General features: G+C 24.4%; 1 protein-coding gene across 2 annotated transcripts; it reads right to left on the minus strand.

Annotated features, from left to right (window-relative positions):
* Positions 1-3,526: 3,526 nt before the first annotated feature.
* On the minus strand, positions 3,527-14,696 carry LOC113556740 (cyclin-dependent kinase 12-like). Of its 2 annotated transcripts, none has more exons than XM_026961866.1 (14): positions 14,191-14,695; positions 11,882-11,935; positions 10,948-11,710; positions 10,676-10,795; positions 10,418-10,606; positions 8,651-9,699; positions 7,856-8,218; positions 7,571-7,734; positions 7,286-7,482; positions 6,497-6,701; positions 5,995-6,263; positions 5,752-5,877; positions 5,497-5,677; positions 3,527-3,735 (listed from the first exon to the last, which is right to left on the minus strand). In XM_026961866.1, the coding sequence occupies exons 2-14, from the start codon at positions 11,895-11,897 to the stop codon at positions 3,628-3,630; spliced, it is 3,750 nt and encodes a 1,249-aa protein (XP_026817667.1). In that variant the 5' UTR covers positions 11,898-11,935; positions 14,191-14,695; the 3' UTR covers positions 3,527-3,627. The 2 variants fall into 2 exon arrangements, 1 of the variants encoding a protein (XP_026817667.1); XR_003405552.1 differs by having other exon boundaries at positions 3,597-3,735; positions 5,409-5,677; positions 14,191-14,696.
* Positions 14,697-15,082: the final 386 nt, after the last annotated feature.

Here is a 15,082-nt window from a genome sequence, read left to right on the forward strand (position 1 = left end):
GCAGCCTTGATGCCTGAAGAATTGTTCAAAAAAAACATCTAAAACATTTGGTTATTTACTAATAAATTGTATGATTTTTTTTTTTGTTCTCTTACTTTGAATTAATCTTGATTTATTTCCCTATAAATAAATATTTAAAATTCTATTAATTATTCAAATATACAAATATTTTGAAGGATCAAGTGTAGACTGAATTATGACTCTAAAACTACAAGCTGTGCTACCAATTAAAAATAAATACAATTTTTTTTAATTTTTCCATCAATATGTTCTTTTTCCCAGTAAATTAAACAAACTAATAATGATTAAAATAACTGTATCATATATCAATGTATAAATAAATAAAAGTAGTTGGTTAATGGTTATAATAAATTAGGTAATTAATATAACTTATTAAAAGTTATAAATATTATATTTTTTATATTTGTGTATCATATGACAGTCTGAGCCTTTCTACATTAATTTTTTGATTCAGAACATTAAAATAATCATTAAATTTCCTGCTATTGTGTTGGTTGACAATCTTGTATATTGTTGACATTATAACTTGTAAAATAAAAAAACATTAACTACAAAATAAATTAGGATTCGTTCTCTAAGTAAATGCATAAACACTATTTATAGTTAAGACTTTAGTATGTATGCATAATAAATAATGTTATTTCATTACTGAAGTAGCTAGATGAACTTTCATTTTATCAGAAACACAAGTGAATATGGTTTTTTGACGATTTTGAACATAGTCTTAAATTTTCTGGCAATGTATTTCTTAGGTCATAAAAAATATGAATATGTTACCATTTAATATACTGATCTTTGATCTTTATGAACAAAGTAAACATATCTTAGATATTATAAACCTTAGGGTGTACGTAAATTATGTATACAGTATACAACACAGGATACTATTATCTATTTCAGTGGTTTTCAAACTTGTATTATACACGGCATACCATACACTTCAAAAAATTTTTTTAGATGAACAAAATTGTTTAATTATATATACATTTAATAAGAAATGTATGATTGATGGGCTAACAAATATTTTTAATTTTTGGACGTATAGTTGATGCATACTCGCATTTTCTTATATCATAATTCAATGCAATCGGTAATTTATGGAAAAACCGCGGCACAGATTGGTGTTGTAACCAAAATAATAAATAAAATTGAAAAACTCAATTATATATTTATGTGAACATATTATTTTACAATTAATTAATGGGTTATTTTTTTATCACTGAATTGTGACTTACATAACAAAAACAAATTAAAAGAAAGTTGTATTATTATTAAAAATTGAATTTACATTATATTAAAAAAAAATTGTTATCTTAGTTTGTACTTTGTATAAAAATTATACTTTGGTATTCATACATATTTTCTAATTTAACCAAAAGTAATCATCATAGCATCCCTACTGTCATTAAACACACATCATAAAAATCATTACAGATTAATACAATCAATATAAAAATTTTGCAAAACCTTTAATTTATTATAACCAGTGTCATTACAAACAGTTCCTATTATACATGCAATTTCATCATTAAATTAAATAGTTTACAATGTATAAATTAATCAATTTTGAGATTATAATGTTATTGTATTTATGTAAAATATAAAAAATTAATTTACAAAAGACTTGAACTTTTAATAATTGCGTGAACTAACTAATTTTCCAACAAGAACATTTACTATTTGTATTACAGATGTAGACATTTTTACAATACTTGTAGTGTATATTTTGTTTTAAAATTTAAAAAAGTTCTCTTTTAAATTTAATATGTTGATTTATTAATTATTCTTGTTGAATATGCATTTATAAATCAATATGGAATAATCCTCTAAATATATGAAATAAAATTTGGTGTTTTTTGGCTGAAATTCAGTGTGATATAAGTAATAGGCATTTCAAACCGAATGAATTTTGTACACTAAAATAATCTGATAAATGCATATAATTCCAGTCTCTTGAAATGAAGAAGCGAGTTGACTAAAACTGAAATTAATGCTTGTCACAAAACAAAAAATAATCATGACAAATACATTAAAATTCAATTTATTAAAATAAAATTAATGAGCAAATGCATCAATTATATTTCAAATTATGGATTAAAAAATTAATATAAAATTTAATTTTTTTTTTTTATTTGAAGTAAAAAAAAAAAAATACATTTCAATAATTGACCTGTCTACAATTCCAACAATATATTAAGATATAAAAAATGTAGTAGAACATCATTGAGAATGTCATACTATACTTCTTTCAAAAATTAAATATATCCTCAAACTAATCCCAAAATTTGTGAAAGAGAACAAAATTAGAAATATTTTTTTAGTTCTTTTTAATGTTATATTAAAAAATATACAATATTATACACACATAACAACAAGTACATCAAGCATAAATTTGAACTAATTGTTCGCAAAATATTATTTTCTCAAGTCATTTAAGCTTAAACATTTTCTCTTAATACTACTTACTGTAAAAAATTGAAACAATAATACCTTTCATTCAAAAAATATATTATATAATAATATGTATATGTATAATATAGTTTATTATACTCTACCACAAATGAACAGTTCAAGTAATAGATCTAACAAAAATATTTACAATTTGTATCAGTACATAATGATGATATAATTAAACATACAACTACTTAAAGCTAATATTAGAACTAAATCTAATTTATAAAATAAATAAAACTTATCGAGAAAAAAAGCTACAGCAAGTTCAATATTAATTAATACCCTGATGAACAATTGCTATAAGTTGATTAGGTATTTAATAACAATAACATATCAAATGTATGAATAGATGAAAATCTAAATAAGCCTAGTCATTTGATAATATTTTTTTCATTTATGTTAAAAATAAACTAACACATTTAACAGCTAATAATTAGGATAATTTGATTAAAAATTTACTTTAGTATAATCTGGTTGATTGTATAGAACGTATGACCACTCATAAATTAAGGCAAACAATTTTTATGGTAAAACTAAATTTTTATATCAGTACTCAAGATTTATAATTTATTCAAATGAGTTTAATTATATAATTATGCTCGACAAATATGAAAGTTGAAGATTTTCCATGGAGTAATTTTGTAAATTATTTTTTATTCAAAAAAAAAAAAATTGAAGAATCTAAAAACATTTGTTTGGTTGTTATTTGATTGCTTCATCATAAAATAAATTTTTTCAGGGTACAATTCAATTGTAATAATTTAATTACACATATTTATAATTTTACAAAGATAAATATTGAAGGATTTTTTACAACATAAAACATTAAATTAAACTTAATTGTACGAGTGTCCAAATTGAATGTAAAAATATATAACTATCATTTCTAAGAAAAAAATATAATAAACATATAGTTATCTTTTTATAATATTAAGTAATAACAAGTAAAAATTATTATACATATTATAAATCTAAAATACACACATTTATATATATATATATATATATATATATACCAGTTTTTCCCATAAAACTAATACAGGAAAATGGGAAAAAAATCTACATAATACATATATGTATATAAATATATGTAATAATAATTAAAACCATTATGAGTGTAGACAATTAATAAAATAAAAAAAATATATAGACCTAGAATCCGCCAGTTTTTGGAAGGAAAGTGTTTAAGCATGGATTAAAATCGTTGATAGGTGGAGTTAGATTTACATCATCAATTACGTCAACAGTTGTACTAGTCACCTATAACATAGAAACAATACATTTTAAAATATAAACTTGGACTAAATTAATAAATAAACAAAATCATTAAGTAATCATCAGTTATAAAAATGTATGAATATATAAAAATTAAAAAGTATATCAATAAAAAAACTACTATTATGTTGGTAATAAAAACAATAGTTGGATTAGTATATAATATGTTTTAAAATAATCTGCATAATCATTTGCACATTTTAATTTAGTATAATTTATGAAGTTGGTCAAAAACATTTTCATATTGCAAGAGTTGCTTTCATTATTAAAAAATTAATATTAGATATTAGTACTTGCATTTAAAAATTTTACTGTTTAATATTTTAATATAATTTGCATTTGTATGACACACTAGAAGATTACACTTTATTTTTTATTTCAGTGTAATTTATAAATAGTAAGTCAAAAATATTTTATTATTGCAAGATTTGCTTCCGTTATTAAAAGATTAACATCAGATATTAGTACTTGCGTTCAAAAATTGTACTGTTAATATAATTTGCATTTGTATGACACACAAGTAATTTACACTTTATTTTTTATTTCAGTGTAATTTATAAATAGTAAGTCAAAAATATTTTATTATTGCAAGATTTGCTTCCGTTATTAAAAGATTAACATCAGATATTAGTACTTGCGTTTAAAATTTTTAATATTTTAATATAATTTGCATTTGTATGACACACAAGTAATTTACACTTCATTTTTTATTTCAGTGTAATTTATAAATAGTAAGTCAAAAATATTTTATTATTGCAAGATTTGCTTCCGTTATTAAAAGATTAACATCAGATATTAGTACTTGCGTTTAAAATTTTTAATGTTTAATATTTTAATATAATTTGCATTTGTATGACACACAAGTAATTTACACTTCATTTTTTATTTCAGAGTAATTTATAAATAGTAAGTCAAAAAATTTTATTATTGCAAGATTTGCTTCCATTATTAAAAGATTAACATTAGATATTAGTGTTTAAAAATGTTAGTTTATTTTTTTAAAAATTTGTAGGTATTTGACCAAATTAATTTAGTTTATTTTATTTCAGTATCATTTATGTACAGTAGGTTAAAATTATTTTCTTGTTTAATTTTTATAAGTTAAAAATATTAGATAGTTAAACCTCTATAGAAAAACAAAAATCTGACAACAAAAGATAAAAATGCCAGAATAGGTTAAGCTTTATAAATTTATATTTTCAATATTTTAACCTTTTTATATAAGTAAAAGCATTTGGTCTGGACCAATTCCATTCAGTGATGCCAAACTTATATAATGTTATGTAAAGTGATTGTTTCATTTCTTAAATGAGTGTGTGTGTATAAGTCAATTTTAGGAATTAATGGGTTAACAAATTAAATAAGGTGTTATATTTATTATAGAAGTTAAAAGTTTACACATGTATGTATTTTATATCATAATAAATGGCTAAAAAGTTTGTGTAGGTGGTGGGACAAAAATTTTAGTTTTTGCTTCACAAAAAGTTTGGCGCCACTCATTCCATTAGAAAGTGAATTTAGTGTACTTGCATGTAAACTTAATGATTTCATCATAAATTAAACATACTACTTTATGTATTATTGTTTTGTAATTTTTCATCAAATGAGATTTAATAATTTTAAGAAAATAATAATAAATATCATGTTACTTTATTTACCAATTGCTATAGATAACATCATTAAGCTAATTATTTTATCTAATCAACTATAAAACATTATCTGAATACTGTATCAATGTGTATGTACCTCATCTATTTCCACATTGTTATTAGGATTTTCAGAGTCAATATCAGATTTTATTGAATTGTTATTGGCAAGTGCTGCTATTATATCACTTTCTGCTTCATTAGTATTATTTTCAATGGTCGATTTAAAACTATCAGCTAAATTATTTTCATTATTATTATTCGGTAGATCAGCAGGAATTCTAAAATAGAAAAAAAAATAAAAATATATTTAGTACGATAATGATATAAAAATAATATAAAATGTGTAACTAACCCTCCAGCTGGTTCACTAGATTCGTTAGTTTTGGACTGGTTTTCTCGTACTCTTTGATCTCTTTTTCTTTTTTTGCTCCATAACTCGTGACAATCTTGCCATGTTGGTAGTGCTGTCACGTCCATTCTAAAAATGTATAAGTACATATTGTTTAAGTATTAATATTAATTACTTATTTCATGGCAAAGTACTTTTTTTTTTTTTTAGAAAAAATATTATTTGTATTAATAATTTAATACTAACTTATCAGGTTGGACATTTTTTAACCAATTGCATTTTAGAGCTCTATCAGCAGTAATTCGTTTGCTGGGATCTAGTTCTAACATATGATCTAAAAGATCCAAGGCACTATCATTCATAAAAGTAAATTCTTCACGTAAACGACGTCGATGTACTTTTTTAGCTTTTAATGAATGCCAGAAAGGCAAGTTAATCACAGTAGGCCATACAGCAGGTGTTGGACTACCACATAAACGAGATATAGTTTCTAATTGCATCATTTCTTCATTGGCCTGTAAAGCATATTATATATATATGTATAAACTGAAAATCACTACCAAATTAAGAAAATTTAACATTTAAGTAATTTATTCTATTGCAAATTTAATTTATTAAATCACTCAATTATATTATGATATATGAATTTTAAATTTACAATTTATATATTAAATTAGTACCAATGTAACACCTACTGGTTAATCTAATACAATACCACATTATATGAAAACTTCATATAAAATATTACCTGAAATAAAGGCTTTTTTAAAAATAATTCTCCCAAAATACATCCACATGACCAAACATCTATTGAAGTTCCGTACCTCTCTTCGCCAAGTAATAGTTCAGGAGGTCTATACCAGAGTGTTATTACTTTATTAGTGTATGGTCGTTGTCTATCTTGAGCATTATATAACCTAGCTAGACCAAAATCAGCTAACTTTACTTCACCTCTAAAATTAAAAAAAAAAAAATTAACAAATTAGTAACAAAAATAAGTAATAATAATAAAGTAAAAATATAAAATTCAATTAGTAACTGTTATAGAATTAATTTATGAAGATTATATTTAACTAATAGTAAACAGACACTGTTTAAAACAATGTTTGTGCAATTAATTGTTGTTTTAAACTGATACAGTATTAAATTGTTTTATTATGTTTCTTCATAAAAATATATTTAAATACATTGATAACCATTAATATACATGCTATAGTAAAGTCTGGATTATCTGTGGTCTTCTGCAGAATTATAAGAGTTATGTATTTATATATATAAATAATAAATCATTGCAATTTCTCAAGTAAGAGAACATCTCAAGTCTCAAAACTTACTCTAGGGGCAGTATTACTGATTGACAATATCCTGTACAACTTAGAAATTTTTAATTCAGAAGATTTAAATTTGTTTATTTGTGGTTTCTGTGCCACCCTATTACACTGATAATAAAGAGTTTATTGTACAGTTTAGTCTTCTTAGTAAAACCACATTAACCCAAATACAATTAATTTTTCATTTTTTTAAGTTTTAATTTTACTTGTTATTCATTAAGATGTTGCTGCATTTGATATCTCTATGAAGAAAATTTCGACGATGACAATAATTTAAACCTTCCAACAATTGTCGCATAATACTTGCATTATGTGTTTCATTAAAGTCAACCATTCCAGATTCTAATAAACCCATAAGATCATGGTCCATGTATTCAAATACTAAATAAAATGATCCTCTATCCTAAGAAATAAAAAAACATGAATATTAATTTTTCTCCAATATTAAATGAAATTTAAACGGATCTTAATAAATATAATCTATAATTTACTTTTTTAAAATCAAGGGCATCTTGTTTATCAGTTACAATTTCTCTTAAATTTACAATATTTTTATGGTTTAATTGCCGTAAAATTTTTATTTCTCGAACAGCAGTTATGGGAAATCCTTCTTTTTCATTTTCAAGTCGAACTTTTTTTAATGCTACAAATGTACCTGCAAGTAACATAATAATTAAAAGTTATAACATAATGTATAAATGTTTAATATAATATTATAAATGTACAATATATTTGGTACAACTTAAAATTAAATGTACAAACTGCATTACATATACCTGAAGTTTTATCTTTTGCTTTGTAAACTTGACCATACGTTCCTTCACCTATTTGATTTATCACTTCAAACATATCAACACACTGCTCTCCCCAATCAATAGGGTTATTAGCTGCAGCAGATTTTGTGCTCCGTCTTCGATATAGTACTTTGGGTCGTTTAATCTTAATATTTGGATCTAATGGACGAGAGGGCCTTTCCATATTTGAAGTGAATGAAAAACTTTGTGGAAACCCTGATCCTAAGCCCAACATAATTGATCTTTTAATTGCGTTTTGTTGACAATCAGGTAAAGGATTTGATACGATTTCTGACAAAGAAAGATTTTTATCATCATCTATCTTATCGGCATTTTGAATAAGTCCTGAAAATATTTCTATAATGATTATAAGCACTAAGATTTAAAAAATATTATATCATAAAAGTAATGTAGTAGATTAATTTTATATTGGTTCATAATATTAAATTAAAGCTTAGATCTTATCAGAACTAAAAAATCTTTTACTATGTGATTAAAAATAAAAAACAAAAAATATATACACATATTAAACAGTTTTTCATTGAAACTTCCATACAATTTTTTTTAATATGTTTCAAAAATTTTTATTTTTAATTTATTTTGAGTAGAAGTTAAGTTTTAGTTATTAATATCTACTTTAAGTGATAAAATATTCGAATGAAACAATAAATAATTTATATAGTTTAATGAAGATACATTTTCTCGAAATAATTAATAAAAATATTTATCAACATTTCTACATTTATTTATTGAATTAACTATATATCAATTGTTTACCTGGTGGTAAAGGTAAATCTTTAATGCTTTTTTTTGAACTCTTAAATTCTGAATCTGGAGATGTTTCGTCAAGTATTGGAAAAACCGGTGGCAATGGCATTTTTGATAAATCTTTATTTTCTATTACTTCTAATTTTTTCTCAGGTGGTGTTATTTTTGGAGTTAATGATACTTTAGGTTCTAAAGGATGTTCAATTCCATTTTCTATGATCTCTAATTTTATTAGAGATGGACTTTGATTTTTTAAAGGAACTGCTTGAATTTTTGGAGGTATTTCTATAGCTGGTGAATTAACTAATTGTGTATTAGACATTTCAACTTTAGGTTTAGAGATTTGACTGTTTTCTGACATTTCTACTATTACACAAGAATCAACGTCATCGTTTACATTAATTTTGTGTAATTTTGTATTTAAATCAACAGCTTTAGAACTATTTTGTTCATTATCTGAATCATCATGTATTTCAACTACTTCATTTTCATCTAAAGTCTTAGTACTAATTTGCGTCAAACACTTCATGGCTAATTCACGCATCTGCCGATCTTTTACCAACTCAGCAAAGAGACTTGTTTCACTAAGTTTTACTTTGGAATTATATTGTTTAGCTGGACTTTTAGTAGATTTTTTTTTCTTGGAGACTGAAGAATAACATCCAGGTGAATCACTATCAGAATGCTTTTTAGTAGTTTTTAAATCCTTTACTGGAGAAGGCGATTTGCTTTGAGTACGAATATTTTTAGATGGAGAACGTGAATATATTGGTCGAACATGACTTGATTTTTTTGAAGATCGAGAATTGTGAGGTGAAACTGCTCTGGAAACGTGAGATATGTGCTTTGATGATTTTGAAGTTGTACGCTGAGGAGATTTTTGACTATGTTTTGGTGAGTGGTGTGCATGATGATGATCATGTCTCTGTTGATGAGGGGAATGTGGTGAACGGGAACGAGAATAGGAACGGGAATGGGTACGTGATCGTGAATACCTCGCTTTAGAACTTCTCGTGTGTTCATGGTGTCGACGATCTCGAATCGGACTTCGGGATAATCTAAAATGACATTGAATATATATTTAATATGAATTCATTAATTTAACTTTAACACTAATAAAGCTTAATTTAAGTTATACAAAGTAAAAAATAACTAACATATTCATTTATATTATTTACCCAGTTAAAATAAGCAATAACAATTGGATGCCACCATTCTAATCTACTAACTAGACACAAGAAGATAGATAAAAATATCATTTTAAAACTATTAATAAGTAATGTATAATTAATATTCTCAATTTTAAAAGTGAATTAAATATAATCATATAGCCAATGAATGAATTATATAAATAATTATATGGTATCCCAAATCATTTTTTTTTTAATATATATAAATTTAAAATTCTATAAAAAAAATTTGAGAATAAGATTTTATGTATTTGCTCAAATTTGGTAAAAATGTAAAACAATCTACACTACCTAGAATTTAGGTATATGATCTAGATTACAGTGGTATTGATATCCATAGCAACAATTTTAGTTTAACTAACTTTTTATTCTTAATTAATCAAAATGATTTTATTGACTTGACAACCACTCAAGGAACATTAATATTGTCAATTCAAATATCAATAATATAGCAAGACATCTCTCTAAAAGCATTTATCATACTATTAAAATTATTTAATTAAATTATTTTAGCTATCAGAATTTTTAAATACTGAGTTAAACTTGAAAACTAATGTAATATAAAAAATATTTAAAAATAACATACCTGTGACTATGTACTGGTGATCTATCTTTATCAGATTTAGTTTTTCGTATTCTACTCCTTTCGTGTTTACTCTCATGTTTATTTTCATGTTTGCTCTCATGTTTACTTTCGTGTTTGTCGCGAGTCCTACTAGATTTGAATTCATTAGTTTCATATCTTTCAAACTCATCCATACGTCTTTTATGGTCCCTAAATTTGAATTATATATATAAATAGATTGATTGATGTTTATTATTTACCATTAGTTAAAATACAAACCGGTTATTTTGTTTTGAAATACTTCGAGATCGATAATTATATCTACCATCTGCAGGTTCAGGAGTACGACTGTATTCTTTCCTTATTGCTATATTTAATAATGGTGGGCTCTTCATCCAACTTAAAAATATATTTATAAGATTAGATATTTTAATTAATTTTTATTAAAACATTCAGAATACTTCTGTGAACCCAACAATTACCAAGCTAATAAAATATTTAACAAAATCAATGTTATTTTGATGAAAAAAGCCTGTCAGATAATTTATTACCTTTTATTTTCTTTTCTATGATGTTTGATGTGTTTTTCTTCTTCTTTATGCGTCACCTCAACTTTGGAAATTTTGATATGAGCTGATTTTGTTAATGGTGGAGTGTGTGAAACCTCGATAGGTTTATGCTTCTTAACAGGTTCATTAAAATCACCATTTCGTTTGGAAGATTCCGAATTAGAACATTTGGAAAACTTCACAAAACTATTATCACAGTCTGGTAATACATCAGATTTATGTTTTAAATCCTTCTTCTTTTTTTTCTTTTTTGAGCTAGGGCTTTTAGGTTTTTTGTTGGTTTTTTTAGCTTTTTTGTACTTTAAACGTGAGACTTCTGATGTCATATCTACACAATTATTTAAATTGAAAGTAGTAGACATTGAAGATTTTTCTAATACCGGATCTAGTTCCCAATGATTACTTATAGGGGAACAGGCTGCTAATAGATTTCTAGGTGAGGTGACTGTAGTAATTCGAAAATTATTAGTTATTATTCTGGTAGGAGGAGGAGGAGGAGGAGGTTTTAAACGTATGACCCCATGTTTCTCATCAAAATCACTATGTATTTCACCTGCCTCTGGACTACTAAGTTCTTCAGAACTAACATCTGAATATTGAACTAAATGTTTACTTGAAGTAACTAAAGCAGACTTTTTGTGTGATTTAGATTTCAATTTGTGCTTGTTCTTTTTTTCTTTTGTCCTTCGGTAAGATTTTTCTCTGCTTGCTGTGCTGCATTTTCTAACCAGTGCTGGGAGCATATCTTTTTTTCATTCCCATTCATAGGTGTCAATTTTAATAACAATTAATTTATGGATATTTTATCAACTATTTTTTTTTCCAAAAAAATAATAGATAATAATTTTAAACAATATATTTCAGTTGAAAGTTATAATATAAATTGTCTACAAAGATGAATTTTGTAATTACTTACAACTACTGTAAACCATTTCTTGTTACGTTTTCTTTACATTAAGATTGTTGGGATCTAGAAAATAAAAATTAAAAAAAACCTTATTATTAGTAAAAAAACAAAACAATATAATAGGTAATATTAATTACATTATAATAAAAGCTACATTTATACCAATAAAATGTTTAAATCATACAGTCATAAATTTTCTATGTAACCAATAAGAAGTGATGTTATATACTTACACATAAAAATGACTAAGTAAACCAATTATCACTTTGTTAATGAAACAAATTAACAATAATAACTTTGTTTGAGTTAATTACACAAGTATTTAAAAGCTAAATAGCTTAGTCAAACAAATGGATTAGAGCTATTAGAAGGAAACTAAAAATAAATAGTCCTTTTAGTTAAATTTAATAGTGTTAAGATTTGTTATCAAACTAACTTATTGTTTAAATATTTAAAATTAATCCTATTTTTTTTTTGTACCTATACAAAATGAAATACTATAAGTATTTTATTTATGTTTTTAACTTGTAGGCTATATTGATAACACTATTATTATTTTATAAATTAAATTATTGATATTTTTAGATAAAAATATATTTAAATAACTGGAAATATAATACTATTCAGATTAACATGATACTTGAACATAAAACTTACAGAATTAAATAACATTATCATTATTAACTTGAAAATTAATAAATAAATTTCAAAATTGGTCATTTTAATAAGTTGTAATATGATAAGAAAAAATTGTAAAACTCATTTTATAATTTTCAAGGTTATAATAGGTATATAAAAAACATAAATAAGAACATATTTCACTATTGATATTTATTTTTTTTTAGAGAGAGAAAATTAATATATATTACAAACTTATTTTAGAAAGCAATTACTAATTTATAATAAGTGTTAACTAATCACTAAAATATATTATAACAGTTTACAAAAAGTTATAATAAACCTAAAACTATAATTCTACATAATACTATAACAGTTTTATTAATTTACAGAAAAAACATACACTAACATAAAAAAAAATATTAAATATAGGGAAATTAATGTTTTATAATAATACTGAATTAAACATAGATTAATGTTTGATAGTAAATGTTTGCTTTTTGAATATTTATTTTTTATTAAATTAACACAATATGTATTATATAAATGCAATGACACATTTTATTTATTCAAATTAATAAAATATAATTATGAATAGAAAATAAATAAACAAGTTAGGTCTATAATATTTATTTTGAAATAAAAATATACCATGTACATTTAAATTGAATAATGTGGCCACATTTAATTTAATTTTGTGAACCTGTAGTATAAAAATTGTAATACTTCAAAAATGTTAAGTTTACAGTCATTATTATAATTTTAATATTTTTAACTTTTTTTAATTGGGCTTCAACCAGTGTTTTCATACAATAGGTATATCAAGCATTTATAAATTTTTAAATACGCTTTTCAAAATATTTTAGAATCTAGATAAATTGTTTTTGATTAAGATAAAAGTCTAATAATAAATTTAAGTAACTAACAAAATGTTCTCTATCTTTATGTTTTTTAAACACTTATAAATATTTTTATAAAATTTAAATAATTGGTTTACAATGGTCAATTTTTTGTGTAACACAAAACATTAATTGTTGAGTAACTTGTGAAGTGCTGTGTCTGCAGTTGTATTTGATAACTTTGATACATCAAATTTGAAGGCAAACATATTTTGTGTTCTCTCATTATTTTTTCTCATAAATAACAAACAAGAGAACACAGATAATGTTCTAACCATACAAATCAAAGTTGATTTACTAACAACTAAATAGTCAGGTAATGTACCTAAACTTGTTATGCAATCGTAGAAAATAACAAAGGGGTATTTAAATCAAATTATCTAAATGCCAACAAATTATCAATTTATATTATCATATTATTTAATACAACAATAATCTAATAGAGTTCAACTAATATTAATAAATTAAATTATCTTCAAATATATTATAACTTGGTAACACATTCATAATATTAACAGTTATAAAATAAAATGTATGTAGTATGTACAATTATTATATAATTACATTTACATGGGTAATTTATATTAGTATACATATTAAAATTATTTTATTTATTCATTATTTACTATAATAAAATTTTACAAAATAAGTTTATTGTAATAATACCAATTTGATAAAATACAGTACTCATCTATATTATGTAACATCGACAAGCGATCACACCAAATTATCAGTGTCGGAGAATGCCAATTTATTTAATTTGAGCAAAAACTAAATATGATTAATTAAAAATCGTCTTACCTCAGTATTCCAGCTGACATTAAATTGTAGTCGAAAAACCCGGTTTGCTCTGGCTGCTTAAATGAAAATCGTATAAAATAAAAATAAAATTATAATAATTGCAATTTCAAATTGCAGGGTTCACGGTTTATAGAAAACAAAAATCCAAATACGAGCGTATTATCGTATTTAGGATCATATATTTCTCGTAATTTAAAGCGTATAGGTGCCTTGACTAGCACATGACTGATGTCAGAAAAATGTATTATAAAACGTTATGATCGCGATTTGCGCGTGTTGATATTGTTTTATTGCGATTTCGCCTATTGGTGAGTTAACGTTGTGATTCCGGTATTACGAGAATAATAATTCCGGATGATAACCACCAACATTTGGTTTTTGGTTACGGGCGTTCGGTCGTATTTTGACGATTAAACGAGTGTATTCGCATAATCGTGCGTTTCGTATATCAATGATTTTCTGTGCTATTGCGGCAATGAGGCGACGTACACGACGGAAAATCAGTTATCAATGATGACCGCTCGCCGACGAATGAGAATAAAGAATTGCCGAGGCCATTTCCATTTTGTTTTTTTTTTTTTGTTTTTGGTGTACCGTTTCATTTACCGAGTCTTTGGTAATTTAGCCGCTCACTAGATACCGTTCTATCGATGTGCGCGTGACAAACGTTCGCCGAAAATGAACCGGACATGGAGGTGTGGAGGTAAGGAGTAATGACATTTTGTTGTTATGACGACTACTACAGTAGTAAGTTGTAGCATCGGCTGCGGACTGAATTATATTATACGTTTTTATGCGGGTCGTTCGCGAATAATTTTTTTTTTCGCTGTTCCGTGGTGTACTGTTCGACGATTAAAACAATGGTGCTCGTAATATGCAGAGACAAGTGGAC

The sequence above is a fragment of the Rhopalosiphum maidis genome, chromosome 3, assembly GCF_003676215.2.
Source record: "Rhopalosiphum maidis isolate BTI-1 chromosome 3, ASM367621v3, whole genome shotgun sequence".
NCBI lineage: Eukaryota > Metazoa > Arthropoda > Insecta > Hemiptera > Aphididae > Rhopalosiphum > Rhopalosiphum maidis.

Bases quoted from the DNA above. Each gene is read 5' to 3' on its own strand.
- LOC113556740 (XM_026961866.1), bottom strand. The intron at 8,219-8,650 runs GTAAACAATTGA...AAATATTTTCAG, and splicing joins AGATTTACCTTTACCACCAG to GACTTATTCAAAATGCCGAT. The intron at 6,702-7,285 runs GTAAAATTAAAA...TTTTAATTTTAG, and splicing joins AACATCTTAATGAATAACAA to AGGTGAAGTAAAGTTAGCTG.